Raw genomic sequence first — 17,834 nt, 5'->3', positions numbered from 1 at the left:
ACCCAGTGCATGGTCCTTTGTTACATCAGCCCCATGCACTGATCAGAAGTGGAGCCCAGACATCACTTTATTTTTAAGACTCCAGGTGATTTTAATGTGCATCCAAAATTGAGCACCACTTGTCTCATACCTGTTTAATTTTTTAATCCTGAACATTGTTGATAAACATCTTCCATAGATATGTGGAGGCTTAATTTTTGAAAAGCATGACAGGGCGCCTGGGTGGCTCAGTTGGTTGAGCGACTGCCTTCGGCTCAGGTCATGGTCCTGGAGTCCCAGGATCGATTCCGGCATCGGGCTCCCTGCTCAGCAAGGAGCTTGCTTCTCCCTCTGACCCTCCCCCCTCTCATGTGCTCTCTGTCTCAAATAAATAAATAAAATCTTAAAAAAAAAAAAAAAAGAAAAAGCATGACAAATAAAATGAAAATAACCAGAAAAATGACAAAGCCCTCTTCCCAAATCCATGCATGAACCAGTTTCCCATTATATACTCCATGAAATAAAAACAGGCCATAAGAAACTTCATGACAAAAGATTTACAAGAACCAAAACAAAGGAAAAAGAAAACAACAACAACAACAACAACTAAATTCTTTCAACAGTTGCAATGTATATTAGAATCTTGTTGTAAAGATAACTTTTTGTATTTTAGGAGATTTTGGACTGGTCTAAAATGTGTGGATTGGTTTCTGTAAAGGACAATTAAAACCTCCCAAAGGAGAGATGTAGTATCAATATTATACCATATAACACTCGCCCTTTACCTTAACTGATCGGAGGTTAAGAATAAAGTGCTCTATTTTCGGCAAACAGCAAACTGACTGGTATGTAGGTAAATGTATGCATCACACAATATGTTTTCTTACCCAGGTCATGTGGGGTTACATTTGAAAGACCGAAAATAAGTAAATGAGGAAGAGAGAGAGATGGGGCAGAAAAGAGGGAAAGAGGGAGACACCCCCTCCCCAGTGCTAAAGTTTACAGTTAGCTTGTTCAGAGAAGTTTATGACACATCATACATTTGTTATACTGAAGGATACTAAAGAAAGATGGTATCCAACTGCACAATTTGGAGATAAAATATTTTGAAATTAATGTCTCAACACACACACAAAAACAAGTTACCAGTTATTTTTCCAAACTAAATAAATCAAAGGAGGTATACTTTTTAAAAAGGATTTTATTTATTTATTTGAGAGAAAGAGAAAGAGAGAGAGAGAGAGAACGAGGAGGGGATGGGACAGAGGGAGAAGCAGACTCCCCACTGAGCTGGGAGCCCGTCATGGGGTCCCAGAACCCTGAGATCATGAACTGAACTGAAGGCAGCCGCTTGACCAACTGAGCCACCCAGGTGCCCCAAAGAAGGTATACTTCTAAATGATATGAATTCTTTAGTCCACACGGCAAACGAAATGACCTAAGTTTCTAAGAAACAAACACATACATGATTTAAAAGAATAGAGACTTCACATCTGGATGCTGAAAGTTACTTCCGATCTTTTAATTATAATTTTAAAAACAGCTGATATTATAAATCCTTTTTCTTAACATTCACACCTACCCTAAACTATGAAGCAAACTATGCATTTATTATGTATTCAGTTTGATGAGTTCTGTCAAGATCTAGAACATTCCCATAACCCCAGAAAGACTTCTCTTGTCCCTTTACAGTCAGTTCCTCCCGATTCCTAGAAGCAACCACTTTCTGAATTCTATCACCACAAAATAGACTTGCTGGTTCTAGAATTTCATAAAAATGAAACCATAGAGTACATACTTTGTATCTGGCTTCTTCTTCACAACAAAACTTTTTTTGAGATTCATCCATGTTATTACACGTGTCATTAGTTCATTCTTTTCTACTGCTGAATATATTCAACTGCACAAATATATCCCACAATTTGTTAATCCTCTCACCCCCCAAAATGGCAATTAGGTCCTGTACTTAACTGCTTGAAACAACACTGTGCTTAATGTGTCTTTCAAGTAGCTACTCAGATAGGTCTTGGAAGAAGTGTTCTTAATCCTTTGCGTATAATACTGTATAGAATTCTTTTATAGTCTGTGTAAATGTATTAATAAGTTATGCTAATGTTAACTGCATAAATGACCAGAGATATACTACAAGGAGTCTAACCTTGATTTCTAAAAATTCTAATAAAGAGGCACATGAGTTTGTCTAAACTGGAAAGGTAATTCCTAATACGTCTGGTTCTCAACACTTGGATTACACAGAAGTACATGGTATGTTTTTGAAAAAGAACATTCTGTATTTTTAATTGACAAAAATACAGTTTTCTAACTTAACCATTCTATTTTCTTGAAAAAGTCACCGATGTCAATGTTTATTCATCATTACATTTTAACAGTTGTCATAATAGTTATGTAGGTGATCATATATGCACCTGTTTGGACGCACAGAGATAAAGTGCAATCTTGAAATAAATCAATCCCTCTGAAGTCATTTTGCAAGTCTTGAGTTTCCTGCCATAATAGATTTCTTACTGGTGCTAATGGAAAGCATGAGATACTGATTTTTTCCTAAGATATTAAACTCATAAAATACTTAAATATTTAATGCCTAAAATTCTAGCAACAATGATTATGCCATTAAAAACAATTAGTCGTTTTATTTTCCACATAAGTATAAAAATTATTTCATTAGTCAATATATTTAACTGTCAAAGCTTTCCTTGATGATTCTTTTCATTCATGCATTATTCACTTATTCATTTATACATTCAAAATACTCTAAAACATTATATAATAAACCAGGTAAAAAATAAACTGGGTTTAAATCTAATGCAAAATACATCTTAAAAACATAATTCAAGGCTTAGAAAATGTTGGTAAAATTGTATTTAATTTAGCTTTAGCTTATTTTTACTTTGATTATAATTGTCTAAGAACAAAGGATACAAAGACAATACTTAATACTTTTGTTTAAAGAAAATATTTTAATTTATGCAAATTTTTATTATTTAAAAGCTAAGTATTCAATTGAAACTTTCTATAAATTGAGACACAACATATTCAGTCACTTCACTTAATGTATAATTTCAATCTTTGGAACATGATGTATTGTTCTTTGAAGAATTTCATTAAAGTAAAATCCACTGAGCAAGTAAGATTTGAATACATTGTTGCACAATAAATTAATTTATTTCAACAGCTTAATTCTTTTATCATATTTATATGCTTGCCTTTCCAGAGTATGCTATAAGATGGAGAATAATGGAGACAGTAAAGAATTGCTTAGGAGAGAATCTCGTAATTATTTCTGAAACAAAATAGATAATGAGTTTTATTCAGACATAATAAGAAAGAAACAGTTCAATGTCTATAGGGAAACTATGTAAACTGGATTTATCATTTCATTTGTGTAATACCCTTTAACCTCCAAGATGGGCCTGAAGTAGGACAAAGAGGAAGAATATTTAATTTAATACTTCAACACACTGCTTTATAATCCTGCATCATAACTCCACCAATCAATAAAACACAATCCTTTGCAATGTTCCATCTTTATAAAACCAGCCACAATAATAAATGAAAATTTAAGAGGAATACCCTCTCACAAAAAAAAGGTCATACTAGTAAACTAATGGTAGTGGAATAACAATAAAGAAAAGGCTGCATTTATTGCCTCTGGGCAGAACAAGAAGTATTAGTCTCTAAGATAATTCAGAATCAAAGGTGGAATTCAAAATAGTGTATTCCAAAATTCTAAAACAAAGAGTATCAAATGTTCAGTACTACACATGTGCAGTTGAACAATTAAAAATTACATTGCCTCAGCCGCCTCTTCTTCATCACAAAATGCATTATATTTTATCAACTTAAAATATTTTCTTAGTGTAAGTCTAAATAATCACAACTCAATCACAACTGATTTCTCTAAAGAATTATTTCATTTAGCTTTACTTTATGTTGCTCTCTTTTTAATGATCTGGATTTTCTTATGTTTATCAGACTGAGATTCCCTCAGTGAATATGTTATAGGAGTGGGGAGAAGATATTTCTAACATTAAATGTTATCTTGATATAACATTTAACTTACAAAATTGAAGTTGACTAGCACTTTATATAACCTCAACTCCTGAGCTTTAAGACAACTCAGACTTGAATTCATTTATTCAAAGAATATTTACTGAACATCTAATATGTGCCAGTGTCCCAGGTTCTGGTTATATATAAGTAAACAGAACTGATGGAAATCCTTTCCCTCATGGAGCATCTATCATAAACTAGGAAATGGCAGCGGAGTCCAGAATCATATATGTACACTGATTAAGTGTGACATCTAAATTCCCTTGTTCTGAAAAAAAACTATCAGAGAAAACAAATAATAGAAGCGGGATTCTGGATTCAGGAAAATGTTAAAAAGCAATTCTGGACATCAAAAACTAATGACGTAATGTATGGTGACTGACAATAAAATAAAGTTTTTTTAAAAAGTAAAAAAAATAAAAATAATAAAATGGGAAAAAAAAGTAATTCTGGAAGACATAGTAAATGATGCTACTAATATACTTGCATCTGGTAGAGGATCAGGCAGACACCATCAAAACTCCATGACTCGAAGTTCTAAAGTGAGGCTTTAAGGGGTGTTTACATAGCTCTTTTTATTTGTTTTGGTGATGATACACAAGAAATACTTAATGTTGCTAAATATGAAACTGGTAGGACCCATGAGTATAATCATAAACAACTTAGTTTTATTCTCCTGCTGTCTCTTCAAACTTATTCAGTGGTGGTCGGGGACTATTTTTTTTCCCCTGTATCTGTATGAAAATTCAGGTAGCCTCATAATTTCAGATTACTATTTGTTAACATAAAGTCTTCCAGTTACTTTAAACAACAACTTACGGTCTTGGCTCAGGGATATAATTCATCCCTATGTAATAATAAATACTAGCATCTTAATCAAAAGCCAGGACTTCCTCCATTCCCACACTCAAGGAAGGAGGAGCAGAAGGTGGAGAGCAAGGAGAAAAAGGTAAATTCCGTCTTGGCCAACACTGCCATTCATTAACTGGCATCATCCTCTCTGTGCATGGCAAATGTTGAAAGCCAAATTTTTATCTAGTTAAGGCACTGAAGATGTTCTTAGAGGCTACGACCACACGAAACTGGTCAGATGCAGTTCCTTAAGGGTGTAATTCATCTCTATCTTCCTCTATATCCTGAATGTCCTACACACAGTTAAATCTGGATGCTTGATTCAAGTTGAGCTTGGGGCGAGACTACTTCATAGATGGTGTTGCATGCCCCCATGCATACAATGTCTGCTTGGTTGCATTTTATGATGCTGGCTCCCACTGATGATCATGGCCTAGAGGCCACTTCATTAGGACTGGCAATTTGGTGACATTCTAAATATATCATTCCTTATTCGTTTTTTGGCTAGAAGATTTATTTATATGGACGGAAATTTCCCCTAATGAATTAATGATTATTCTGAGGAACAGTTTGTATGGGAAACCCAGGAAAATGCTTGATTCTACCCTTTTATTTATCCTTTGTTTAAACCTTTGTCCTTTAAAAGAATCAATTCCCTAGATTTCAAAGGTGAATTATGAGTTTGTTTTTTAGTATTATTACAAACTTCTGGGTTTAAATATATGTGATTTGTTTAAATACATTGATGTAGGGTAGAGTTAGTGGTGGCTATGTTTTAATACTTTCTTTTTCTTGTGAGTATCCTCTTCACATTTAAATATCAACATCCAAAGAAACATTAAGAGAATATACTTAACTGTTTTTTCTAAATCCAAGTAAAAATTATATGAAGTCAATTTTTCTGTGAAAAATGTCTAAAAGTAATGCATACATCTAGAGTTATTTATGGTTGCCCCAAAATAAACTATTCTGTACCTAAAAACAAACATAAAGGACATGACATTGTTCTAGGATTTTCATGTACTTTGAGAATCCGGTCACTCTGGTTCTAGTTTTTATAATATTTAAACATTTTAAACTTCATGCACATAAAGTCCTATTTACTAAATAGTACCTTAAGGACCTACTTTGAAGGAAAGTATTAGGGAATGGAAATTTATACATTGTATTTAAATTTTTTTTCAATGTTTAATTCTTTAAATGAGAATGTCCTAAAGTGTCTCTGCTTCTCTCTCTCTCTCTCTCTCTCTCTCTCTCTCTCTCTCACACACACACACACACACACACAAAGAGGTTGGTGGAGAAGCCTAACAAATTTAAGTCATATTCCTTGTTCTCAGAAAACCCTATGATGTGGCATGCGAGAAAGATGTTTATTCAAGAATGTAGAATAACTTGAATATTGCCAAATTTCTCAAAAACAATTCTATACTATCCCTGAAAAAAATGAAATCTGAAAAAAATGCATTTAAAAATCCGCTTTGTATACCACTGCACTACAACGCCCCCCAAAAGCAAATTGCAGTGCTTTTCTTAGGTGAAGAGGGCTGAACAAGAAAAAAAAAGAGTTCTTACTTTACGATTTTGACTCTATTTCAAAAGCTTGACACAAATTCCTTATAAGATTCTATAACTTATTTTTAAACAGATGTTTGTGACTATTTGGAGAGAAAATAATGGGAGAATATAATGTCAGTGTACAAAAACTTCTAATGGTATTATTCATAAACACTAATTTAATCAGTGTGACAATCTGATGAGGTAGGGATATCATTAACCTCATTGTGACAGAGATATTAAGTAACTTGTCTGAGGTCACATGACTAAGAGGTGGTAGAAATGGAATATAAACCCAAGAATCCTTCCTCCATAATCTATGTTTTAAGCCACTAAAATATACTGCCTTTCTTTTTTTAATTTTATTTTTTTTCAATAAGAACCATTTTTTCTAAGTCCTTATATCATTGTGAATTTATTAAATAAAATGTGAGAAAAATATTGATTCATTCAGGGAGATTTGGGGCTACTTGATGAATGATACCTAAAGAGAATCAATTAGTAGAACATTTCAGCCTATTAGGAATTCTCTAATGACAAGAAGAATTGATCTCTCGATTTATACCGTTTATTTTCCTCAGTGATTTAAGGTAGTACAAGTAATACATCCTTTTACAATTTGGAAATGATACAATGATTGTATAAATAGCTAATATGATAGTTTAGAATGTCAAGATTCAAAAATATCTGAAGAATAGGCTTCCAGTTATGGAATGAATAACTCACAGAAACAAAGGGCACAGCGTTGGGAATATGGTCAATGATATTGTAACAGTGTTGTATGGTGACAGATGGTAGCTACACTTGTGGTGATTATAACAATGTATAGAGAAGTTGAACCACCATGTTGTACTGAAAGTAATATAACATTGTGTGTCAACTATACTCAAAAAAAAAAAAAAAAAGGGGCGCCTGGGTGGCTCAGTTGGTTAAGCGACTGCCTTCGGCTCAGGTCATGATCCTGGAGTCCCTGGATCAAGTCCCGCATCGGGCTCCCTGGTCGGCGGGGAGCCTGCTTCTCCCTCTCCCGCTCCCCCTGCTTGTGTTCCCTCTCTCGCTGTGTCTTTCTCTGTCAAATAAATAAATAAAATCTTAAAAAAAAAAAAAGTTAAGTATCTAAAGAGCCTAAATCGGTGGACTGGGAAACACGCTTAATATGGACAAATGCAAATTCCTAGTAAAAGTATAAAAACAAAGAATTGGCTTAATAAAATTTCATGTTGAAAAGGCATGAAATTTAATGAGTCACACATTCAACTAGCAAAAAGTTTTATGAATTATGACTATATTTATAAACTATTGTCCAAATTGAGGCTTATGTTAGTTCCAGTGTCTCTTCACTAGGCTGTTCACTTCTAGAATATTGTATGGGAAGGGTTGGGGACAAGGGGGTGCTTTAAAAAAAAGTCAACCAAGAAGCTTGATGAGGAATGGTCAAAGGAAGTGAGAATATTTGGTCTGGAGGAAAGAAACACTCTAGGTACTATAGCAGAGGATTTGTATATTTAAATGGCTAGAACACAGAAGAATTATTAGACCTTTTTTCTTCCAGGAGAATGTAATAAAGTTAAGGTAGAAGCTAATGTAGCACTCCTCACTCTTGAATTTGCTGAAAATAGAATAGGCTTTCCACAAAATCTTAGCTATATAAAAATGGCTAGGGAGGATGCAAGAATTATTTCTCCACCATGGAGAAAGCTGGATTATATAACATCTGACATCTCAAGTCTATGTCTCTTCATTCATAACATTCAAAAATATCTGAGTCTCACTGATACATAATAGACTAATACAGAGCCTATAATAATTTAATATATACTTATAGGCGATTGGCTATGAGGGATTTAAATTAGAATTATTGTCTAAACAGTATATGCCCATTTCCTACTCAAAGTTATCTTACTAAATTATTTCCAGTAGTCCAAACCAATCAGCAGGAGAAAAATCTAAATTTAATTTTGGCAGACTCCATCATGAAGGTTTGCATTTAAAGCAAGTGAGAATGTTACAGTGGTACTGTCTTCATTCATGTAATTTTCTTTTCCTCAGTCCTTTTAATTTCTTTTATTTTTCAACACCAAATCCTGTGGCCCCATAATGTTTGAGAGTTTAGTTTTAGCTGTATCAGTTATCCACAGCCTAAGATTCACATGTGTTTGAGTTAATCAGAGCTTTAATGTGGGTATCAGCAGTCATTTTCTGTAAAAGGCCAGCTAGTAAATATTTTATTCAACTCTGCTTTGTATGTGAACGCAGCCATAGACATTATATAAAGAGAGTAGCTAAGTTGTGAACACATTTTATTTACGGACACTAAAATTTGAATTTCATATAATTTTCATGTGTCATGAAAGATTCTCCTTCCTATGATATTTTTTCCCCACCCACTTAAAAGTGGAGAGCCATTCTTAACTCATAATCCATGCCAACACTGGGGAGGCAGGGTGAATTTTACCCAAGGAAACAGCTTTCGGACCCTGCTTCACTGCATGTACTGGTATGTACATTCTCATAAATAGGCTTATGAGAAAGTCATTGAAGCTCCTTTACCTCCTAGAAAGGGTAAGGACAGAATGCTTTAAAATATGTAACTCTGAGAGCTTTGTTTTCACTTCTCTTCTGTCTTATAAATTCTTATTGCCATTCTCATGTAGGTTGAGTTATCATTTTAATTCTTGTCATTACTCTCAAAAAATGCCATTGGAATGTACCAATGTTCCAGCACATGGAAAACCCCTCAACCTTCTATTTTCCCTTCAAAGGCTACTTCTCTTGTTTTATCATTCCTTCAGATGGGGGTATATCTTCTTCTCTAGTATTTAACATTTCACTTTTAATCGGCCTTCACAGTTAGAATCTTTTCAGGCAAACCAAGTTGCAAGCGCTATTCTAATTGCCCACTTGGGTCCCCTACTATTTAATGTGACATAGGAGCCAAACATTTTCTTTGGGGAAAATAAAACTTCCCCCAAATTAAGTTTAACTAATACATATCATGGGAGTTTACTAAACACTGCTTGTGCTATAAAGTCTACTATATATAAATTTAGGCAGGTTGATTTATTAACTTGTTTCCCCTAATATTTGGAATTCTATAAAGAACCTATTCCTCACCCTTATTCTCTGAAGCCATTCTCTCAATTTTTCCCAGGTCTGAGTATTTCTTACCAAAAATTACTAGAATCGTCTCATGCTTTTCTTGAAACTGTTTCTTCTCAATGATCTTTACCTGTCAGCATCCAATTAAAAAATATATAGGTGGCCAGCCTCAGAAGAAAGGGGCAAATAGGCCCTTCAGAACTTCCACAGTGGCCAACAGAACTTCACTTTGATGTTGGCAATTAAAACTACCAGCTTTGTTTTATTAATGATAAATAATAATTTAAAAACTATCAGCTTTTATTTTCTCTAATCGTTCTTAATTAGAGCCATTGTTTCTTATTTAGCTGCTAGGACCATTTATACCACCACTGCATTCAAAAGTCCAGAATTTCCTCTAATCTATCCATAGCCAAGTTTCTGAAAATATTTGCCCCAAGAGACTAGGAAATGGGATATCACTATGATGTAGGAGGTGTTGGCACACATTTCAAGACACAGAGCTCCATCCCTTTCTTACTACCTTTTTGCATATTTCCTTCCTTTTTCCCTATCTCCCTCCTCTCCACTCCTAACCTTAATTTAAGAAACCACAGGAATGTTGCTGACTTTTCAATAATCTAGATTGTTTTCTACAGATGCCTTCCAGAGGAAACCCAACTCCTTCCTCCTACTTACCTAAACCCCGACAATCAAGGATTTATTAAAGGAAGTTTCACTATTTTAGTATTCTAATTAACATTTGCTACAACACAATTTTAAAAATATATATGTATTGAAAATATAAAATAAATCGAGCTTCTTAATGTAATTGGAGTCTTTTGGATCCATGTTCTACTAGCTGATGTCCAAATTACATAGAGTTTATAACAAAGTCACCCATTATGATTTTAAACTGCTAAAATCTGCTCTTCTGCCATATTTTTACTTTAACTATGAATCTAAATCTTGTCTAAATGAGAAATTATAAAAATTCCCAGTTTCAAGAGTGAAAATTATATAATTAATATTATGAAGATGATTATCTATAGTAATAATTACTAAATTTTAAAAAATGAGAATAATCACATCCTGTAACTAATACTTAGTACCTTTTCTTTTTCTTTTTTTTTTCTTTTTAAATAGCTATGGAGTACAATTATAGGAACACTTAGGCTTTTTTCTTCAGCCAAAATCTCCCTCTCATTCACTTCAGTGAGTGAGGCAATGAGAATGTTGAATTCTCAGTAATAAGTATTACCAAAAATGATCATAAATTGAATTATGCAGTGACTCCTTGATTAACAAATTCTTTGGTAACAAAGGAACCCTCTAAAAGTCACTTAGAATAAAGAAGAATTTTTAAAAGTTATCTTCTCAGTTCTTGGCTGATGACAATGTAGCATTCATTGGCATTTTCTCAGCTAAAGATTTTTAAGAAGTTGATCTCGGTCTTCTGTGATATATATATTATATATATAACTTATATATTTATATTCCATATATTTATAGAGAATAATATATAATATCCATATATCTATAATATAGAACTAATATAATTATATATATTATAATCTCTCTCTATATATATATATAATTTTTCTGATGCGGATACTTCAGAAAATGGTATGAGGAACTAGTATATATCTTTGTTTATAGAGCCATTATTATAAGAAAAACTGCTATTAGCATATTATTCAACATTCTGTATAAGTAGTCACAAGGCCTCTTTTTTTTTTTTAAAGATTTTATTTATTTATTTGACAGAGAGAGACACAGCGAGAGAGAGGGAACACAAGCAGGGGTAGTGAGAGAGGGAGAAGCAGGCTTCCTGCAGAGCAGGGAGCCCGATGCGGGGCTCGATCCCAGGACCGCGGGATCATGACCTGAGCTGAAGGCAGACGCTTAACGATTGAGCCACCCAGGTGCCCCACAAGGCCTCTTTTTAATGTATAATGGACATTATCTATCATTATAGTATCATACAGAGCATTTTCACTGTCTTAAAAATTCCTTGTGGTCTCCCTATTCATCCCTGTCAAGCCCTGGCAATCACTGATCTTTTTAGTATCTTCATAGCTGTCCCTTTTCTAGAGTGTCTTATACTTGGAATCATATAGTGTATAATCTTTTCAGCCTGACTTCTTTAATTACCAGTATACATTTAAGTTTTCTCCATGTCTTTTCATGGCTTGATAGCTCATTTCCTTACAGTTCTGAATAATATTCCATTATATGGTGTCAGGAGTTTAGCTAAACTACTCCATGGTATCGCTGCCTAGGCATCCATTTTGTTTGGCCAACTGTCTTGGAGGGACATGCAAGCACATGCCCTAGACAGCAGCCACAGAGTCACAAACAAATCGTAAGTCCCTAATAGGACTTCCCCAACAGCATTTGTGATTAGCAATCTCCTTTTAGATAGGACCCCTGTGGGGCTTACCAAAACGCTGCTCTTCTGGTTTTAATTGACCAATCTAGCCCTAGCCAAGGAACCTCAAAATATTCCACCCATGGATCTTAATACAGGCATCTGCCCCAGATCCTACCTTGTTCTCTTTGCACTCTGCCTTGACCTCATCATGTGGTCCTCCAGGTACTTCCTCTAGGACTCATGAGTAATAAAGTTCTCTATTTCAGTATTTCTTATGGTCTGTTGTTGGACCATGACTCACCATCCAACACCCTATGTTCCACTTAACAAATGTTAATTTAACAAAGTCACGGAGGTACCACCTTTTTTATCCTTTCACCTACTGAAAGACATCTTGATTGTTTCCAAATTTGGGCAATAATTTTTTTAAAAAGCTGCTATAAATATCCATGTGCAAGTTTTTGTATAGACATAAATTTTCTACTTATTTGGGTAAATACCAAGGAGCTGGCAAAATATAAAATCGTATGGTAAGAGTATGTTTAGTTTTGTAAGAAACCATAAAACTGTCTCCCAAAATGTCTATATTATTTTGCATATTTACCAGCAATGAATAAGAATTGTTAACAGGACCTTTTATGTAAGATATGCTCCAGAGGCTGCCTTAAACTCAAATGTATTATATTCAGAAAAAGGATGTAATGATTATGTCAGATAAGGATGAGCATGAGGTATCTTTTACTTAGCTGAAAAATTAATAATATATTCTGACAATGCATTTAAAGTAATTTGATTTAAATACACATTATAAAATAAATGAAAACTATACACATACAAATTTAAGGTTATACATATACCCTTTCACACAAGGGGGGAGAGAGAGAGAAAGAGAAAATTGTGTATATACACACATGCGATTTTTGTATAACAATAATGTTATCTTCCACATGTAGTGTATTTTGAATTTATAAAAAACAATGAATTTTATTATTTTGTTTAGTTTTTACACCTATACGGCATTACCTATTTTTATATGTAGAATAGAATCAGAAAGATTCAGTCACATGTCCAAGGCAACATAGCTATCAAGTGGCAGAACCATAATTTAACACTTCTTGTCTTCTAAAAACAAGTCAAGTACTTTTCCACACCTAAAGTCTCAAAACACTACACACACATACATATACATGCATGCCCTCATACACACAACCAAACATTTAAACATAGGTGCTATTTGAAATATATCAATTAATTTCCTATGTTCATCTCTCTCTTAATAGACACAACACAGAATTTAGGATTAACCTAACCTAATATTGTCTAATATTGTACCCCTGCTTCTACCTGGTTCTAAGTACTACAAGTGATTTTTCTCATTACTTAACTACCACCTAGCTGTCTTGACATTAGAATTGTGGAATAAAATCACAGATTGAGAGATGGTGGTTTGAGATGCTGTTTGGCGGAAGCCAAAACAACCATGTAAGAAAACAATTACCTTAATAACAGATGTCTCAACTCTGGATGGGGGACTCTGAACTTGTGCTGCAGCCGCCATATTTGCAATGGTGCTGAGATGGTTCATCTGGCTCATTGCCATGGTGACAGACGCTGGAGGTAGGCTGACAGGAATCAGAGGGTGGGGCATCATCATAAAAGGAAGTTCCAGTCCTATAAAAAATACACATATTTCATCATTGCTTTGGTCAAGTAAAACTATGAAACATGGTACATCTCATTTATGAAAATGGCAAAGAACATAAATCATTGAAAATTTAAGCATTATGGGCGCCTGGGTGGCTCAGTTGGTTGAGCGACTGCCTTCGGCTCAGGTCATGATCCTGGAGTCCCGGGATCGAGTCCCACGTCGGGCTCCCTGCTCAGCAGGGAGTCTGCCTCTCTCTCTGACCCTCCCCCCTCCCATTCTCTCTCTCAGATAAATAAATAAAATCTTTAAAAAAAAATAAAAATAAATAAATAAATAAAAAGAAAATTTAAGCATTAAAAAATGTTCTAATAATAATTGCCAAAGGAAAAATATTTGTCCCTTTTTAGGCAACGATATCCACTCACCACTCACAGGAATTAGTTTTAAGGCTAACCAGTTTGGTGCCATGTTTTATCATATCACCACGCTTCATGTGTTTAGTACAAATGGTCAATTGGCTGCTGTATTATTCTTCTGATCAGTCTAATTCTTGTTTAAAATATGAGGGTTTTTTTTTTTTTAGCTTATCACAATCAGTTATCTAAATGTAGTATCTCTTTATTCTGTCCTATATTTTACTATGCAATAATTAGAATTTTTTTCTGTGCAACTACTATTTTTTAGTGCCAAAAAATGCCATTATACAGTTTGGCAGACAGTGGCTCTGCTGAAGGTGATGGAGAGGATGACTACGTGGAAGGCTGTGAGGTCCAGGCAGGCAGAGGGGGGTAACAGAAGTGTGAGATCCCTGGGGTGGGCAAGAGTACAGTGTTTCCTTATCCCAGGTTTCTTAAAGGAAATCATATTTTCTTATAATATGCTTAGAAACAGCAAAGTTGGTAAAACTCCAATTTAAATGCTTTAGCTCTATTAAAAGCCTCATTGTAAAATCTCTACGATACAGTTTTTAATGAAGAATACTTAGTTACTGCCATGATTTTTTTCCATTTACTTCATGAAGACAGTTAAGGTTCAATATAAATTCAAACTCATTAGCTCAATACTGTCTGGATCTTAGAGTAAATTGTTCAGAAGTGGGTAATGAAAACTCAATTCAAATTCTTCAGCAATCAAACAAAGCAATTTTATTAAACAATGAAAAGAATCAATTAAAATGGATATCTTTATTATCTTTATTATTTTACAAGAAACCATGACAGCTTTTGGCTAAAAAAAAGTTTATAGCTTCATCCAGAAATGACTCATAAAAGAAATTTCTCCAGCTTGTTCCTACACTGTGATATAAAAGTTCACTTCCATATTCACAAATTTATGTACTTCACTTTTCTACTCATGCCTTTTTTGACACTTACACCAAGGTCCTAGTCAAATATGTAAAAGTTATAAGTATGAATTTTTCAAATGTATGATATCATGAAAACATACAGTGACAAAACATTTTAAAAATCTCCACTCTACAATGCCTTTATCAATGTATGCTCAAATTTTTTCTTTACATTTTTACTTTTTATAGTATCAGTTAAAACAAAAATTGAGGCACAATCACTGACAGTTGGTATAGAAATAACACTTTGGAATAAATGCTATTTGAATATGAAAACTGGATTGGGAATTTGTAATTAATGGATAATTCTCTCTACATATTTCATTTACAATATCCAACAAAAGCAAGCATTATATTTTCATAGTATGTTGCTTATTTGGGCAATATAATATGGAGTGTAGAAAAATATTCACATTCATTATTTTAGATTCAGTCTGAGCTCTGTTTATATCTATTATCTACTTTTGTTTATCTGTTCACTTGAACCAATTTCTTCTTTTATTTGATTGCTGATTGCCAGTTAGTATACTGGAAGAAGTCATTTTTCCAAATATATTTCAATTTTACTCTCATAGTAGAGAAACACTAACTCTGTTTTTTCACATTATATAAAATATTAAGCCAAAATTCTGATTCAATCTGAAACAGAATACAGACAAAATATGATCTATTTTCACATCTCTTTTGCATCACAGGGTATTAGTCTCTTGTGTAAGGTAAATATCAATCATCCATATGCGAATTTTCCATAGCAAGTTTATAGCACTAGATTGGATTTTCCCACTCCATAAAATGCTCCTAGCCATCTCCGCCAATCATCATTTGTTAAATACTCATGATGTTAGCTCATTTGGGTAATAAATAGAGCAAACAATTAAGAAACTAAGTCTGATGAAAAATATACAATATATAACTAAGTCAGCTGTAAGTGATTTTTGCATTATTTATAACATCCTTTTCCTCTATTAGCATGAATAAATAAGAAGTGAAAATAGGCCACTTCAGAACAAGACATACCCATAGTTATTAAATGTATAATTTCAGGTGCTTTGGTTTAAGCCAATATATTCAGTGATTGATATAAGCCAGAATACATACATACATATATATATATATATATATATATATATATATATATAAACACACACACACATACATACTATGCCTACATACAAATATATATACACATATATATACCTTTAAAATTAAAGTGTACTACTATGCCCACATGAAATCTTGCAAGAGACAGATGAAATATGTAAGAAAAATTCTTATATTTGCTACGGAGAGTTAAGGAGAAACAGAAAAAAACTGATTTTTCCTTCCCCATTCTTATAGAATCACACTGTTTCTTGACTTTACAGTAGAAGAACAAGATGAAGTTGATACAGGCCTAGTATCCTCAAAGAACACATACTGTAATAGGTTGTTGAGGCACATATGCAAAAACTTATAAAATAAAACTATAAAATGGTTTGAGCCAAGGAAAATGGCCATGAGTTTACAAAAAGACTCAGATAGTGTATCCAGCTGTTGATTACTTGGGATCTGTAATCATATTTTAATGTTGGGAGTAGGGAACGGAAGGGAGAGAGGATCTCCCATACCTGGTCGTACACACAGATTGTGGGGAAGCACAGAAACAGTCTCAGGTTAGACATCTGCTTACGTGGGTTCAGCTGAGGGTAGAATACAACAGGCAGATGCTATGTGCTGAAATTAAGAGTGTAACCACGAGCACAGTCGAGGCCAGCCACTCATGCTATGGCATCATTTTGGTAGAGTGAAAATTAACAAGTGTATAGTCTTGAGACAGCCAGAGGTAAGTGGGTACATAAATGAAAGAAAGAAAATTGAAATTAATGCGTGATTACCAATTCTGTCTCTAGCTAAAAACTGTTAATTATGCATTTTATATAATCTGAAACAATTCCCTTCCCCAGCCTAATTATATGGTATTAAGAATTTATCAATAAGTATGTATACAAATATATGGAACTTATTTGCAAAAAAAGTGATTGTGTGTGTTTAGTTTCTTTTGTGTAAAAAAATACGTATATTCTTCAGGGACAAGCAAGGTGATCTTCAGATTTAGTGTAACTGAAATTTGAATTGGTAAACACCAGTTATGGGAGATTCTCTCCCACCTTACACTCTTCCCACCCCAACATTACAACATAGTTCAGATTCTGAAAAAAAGCAAACAGCTTGATGCACTGTCTCAGTCTTTTTATGAGCTCAGACTACTTTTCTTGGCTTGCCCCTGTTTTATATTTTATCATATTTTGTGATACATATTTTATGATGAACCAAGTTTTAAATGCAGAAATACACTGCTTTGGGGAGAAACCCTTAAATTTTGAAAGCTATCTCTACTCTAAAGGTAATCAGACTATGGGACAGTCAGAACTGATGCGTTACAAATATAAAATGGTTTTATTTTTCCTCTAATTAGTGCCTTCAAACATGTTTTGTCAAGGATTTTCTGCCCCTTAATAACCTTGAGTATTAAAAAAAATCCATTCTAGGGGTGCCTGGGTGGCTCAGTCGATTCAGTGACTGACTCTTGATTTTGGCTCAGGTCATGATCTCAGGATCATGAGATTGGGACCCATACTCAGTGCAGAGTCCGCTTGAGATTCTCTCTCTCCCTCCCCCTCTGCCCCTCCCCTGTTGGCACACATGCTCTCTTTCTAAAAAACAAAAAACAAAAAATCCCACAAAAACAAAAAATCCATTCTAGTTAACACTCATCTCTGTTTCCCTATCCCCATCAGCACTGGCCAGCCCTAGAGCCTAGGTAGCCTGGAAGACATGGGCTTGGCTAGTTTTTCATCCATCCTCCTCCTTTCTTTCTCCTGGATAGTAGGATAAAGGTCTCCTACCCAACCAGTTCCTGCTCAAGTTCTCCCTGCACTGTATCTTCTATG

General features: G+C 34.1%; 1 protein-coding gene across 3 annotated transcripts in view; it reads right to left on the bottom strand.

The window, feature by feature from the left end:
- Window positions 1-17,834, bottom strand: part of DACH1 (dachshund family transcription factor 1) — a 426,112-nt gene that overhangs the window by 123,567 nt on the left and 284,711 nt on the right. For all 3 annotated transcript variants that reach the window (XM_064586010.1, XM_064586012.1, XM_064586011.1), the window contains one exon: window positions 13,410-13,582. In XM_064586010.1, the coding sequence (XP_064442080.1) occupies window positions 13,410-13,582 (173 nt within the window). The remainder of the gene's footprint in view (window positions 1-13,409; window positions 13,583-17,834) is intronic.

The sequence above is a fragment of the Mirounga angustirostris genome, unplaced genomic scaffold (assembly GCF_029215605.1).
Source record: "Mirounga angustirostris isolate CCGP_5_RB_7025 unplaced genomic scaffold, mMirAng1.0.hap1 SCAF_3, whole genome shotgun sequence".
In the NCBI taxonomy this organism is placed as follows: Eukaryota; Metazoa; Chordata; class Mammalia; order Carnivora; family Phocidae; genus Mirounga; species Mirounga angustirostris.
The sequence above is the reverse complement of the archived record's forward strand: the minus strand, read 5'-3'. Positions and strand labels throughout refer to the sequence as shown.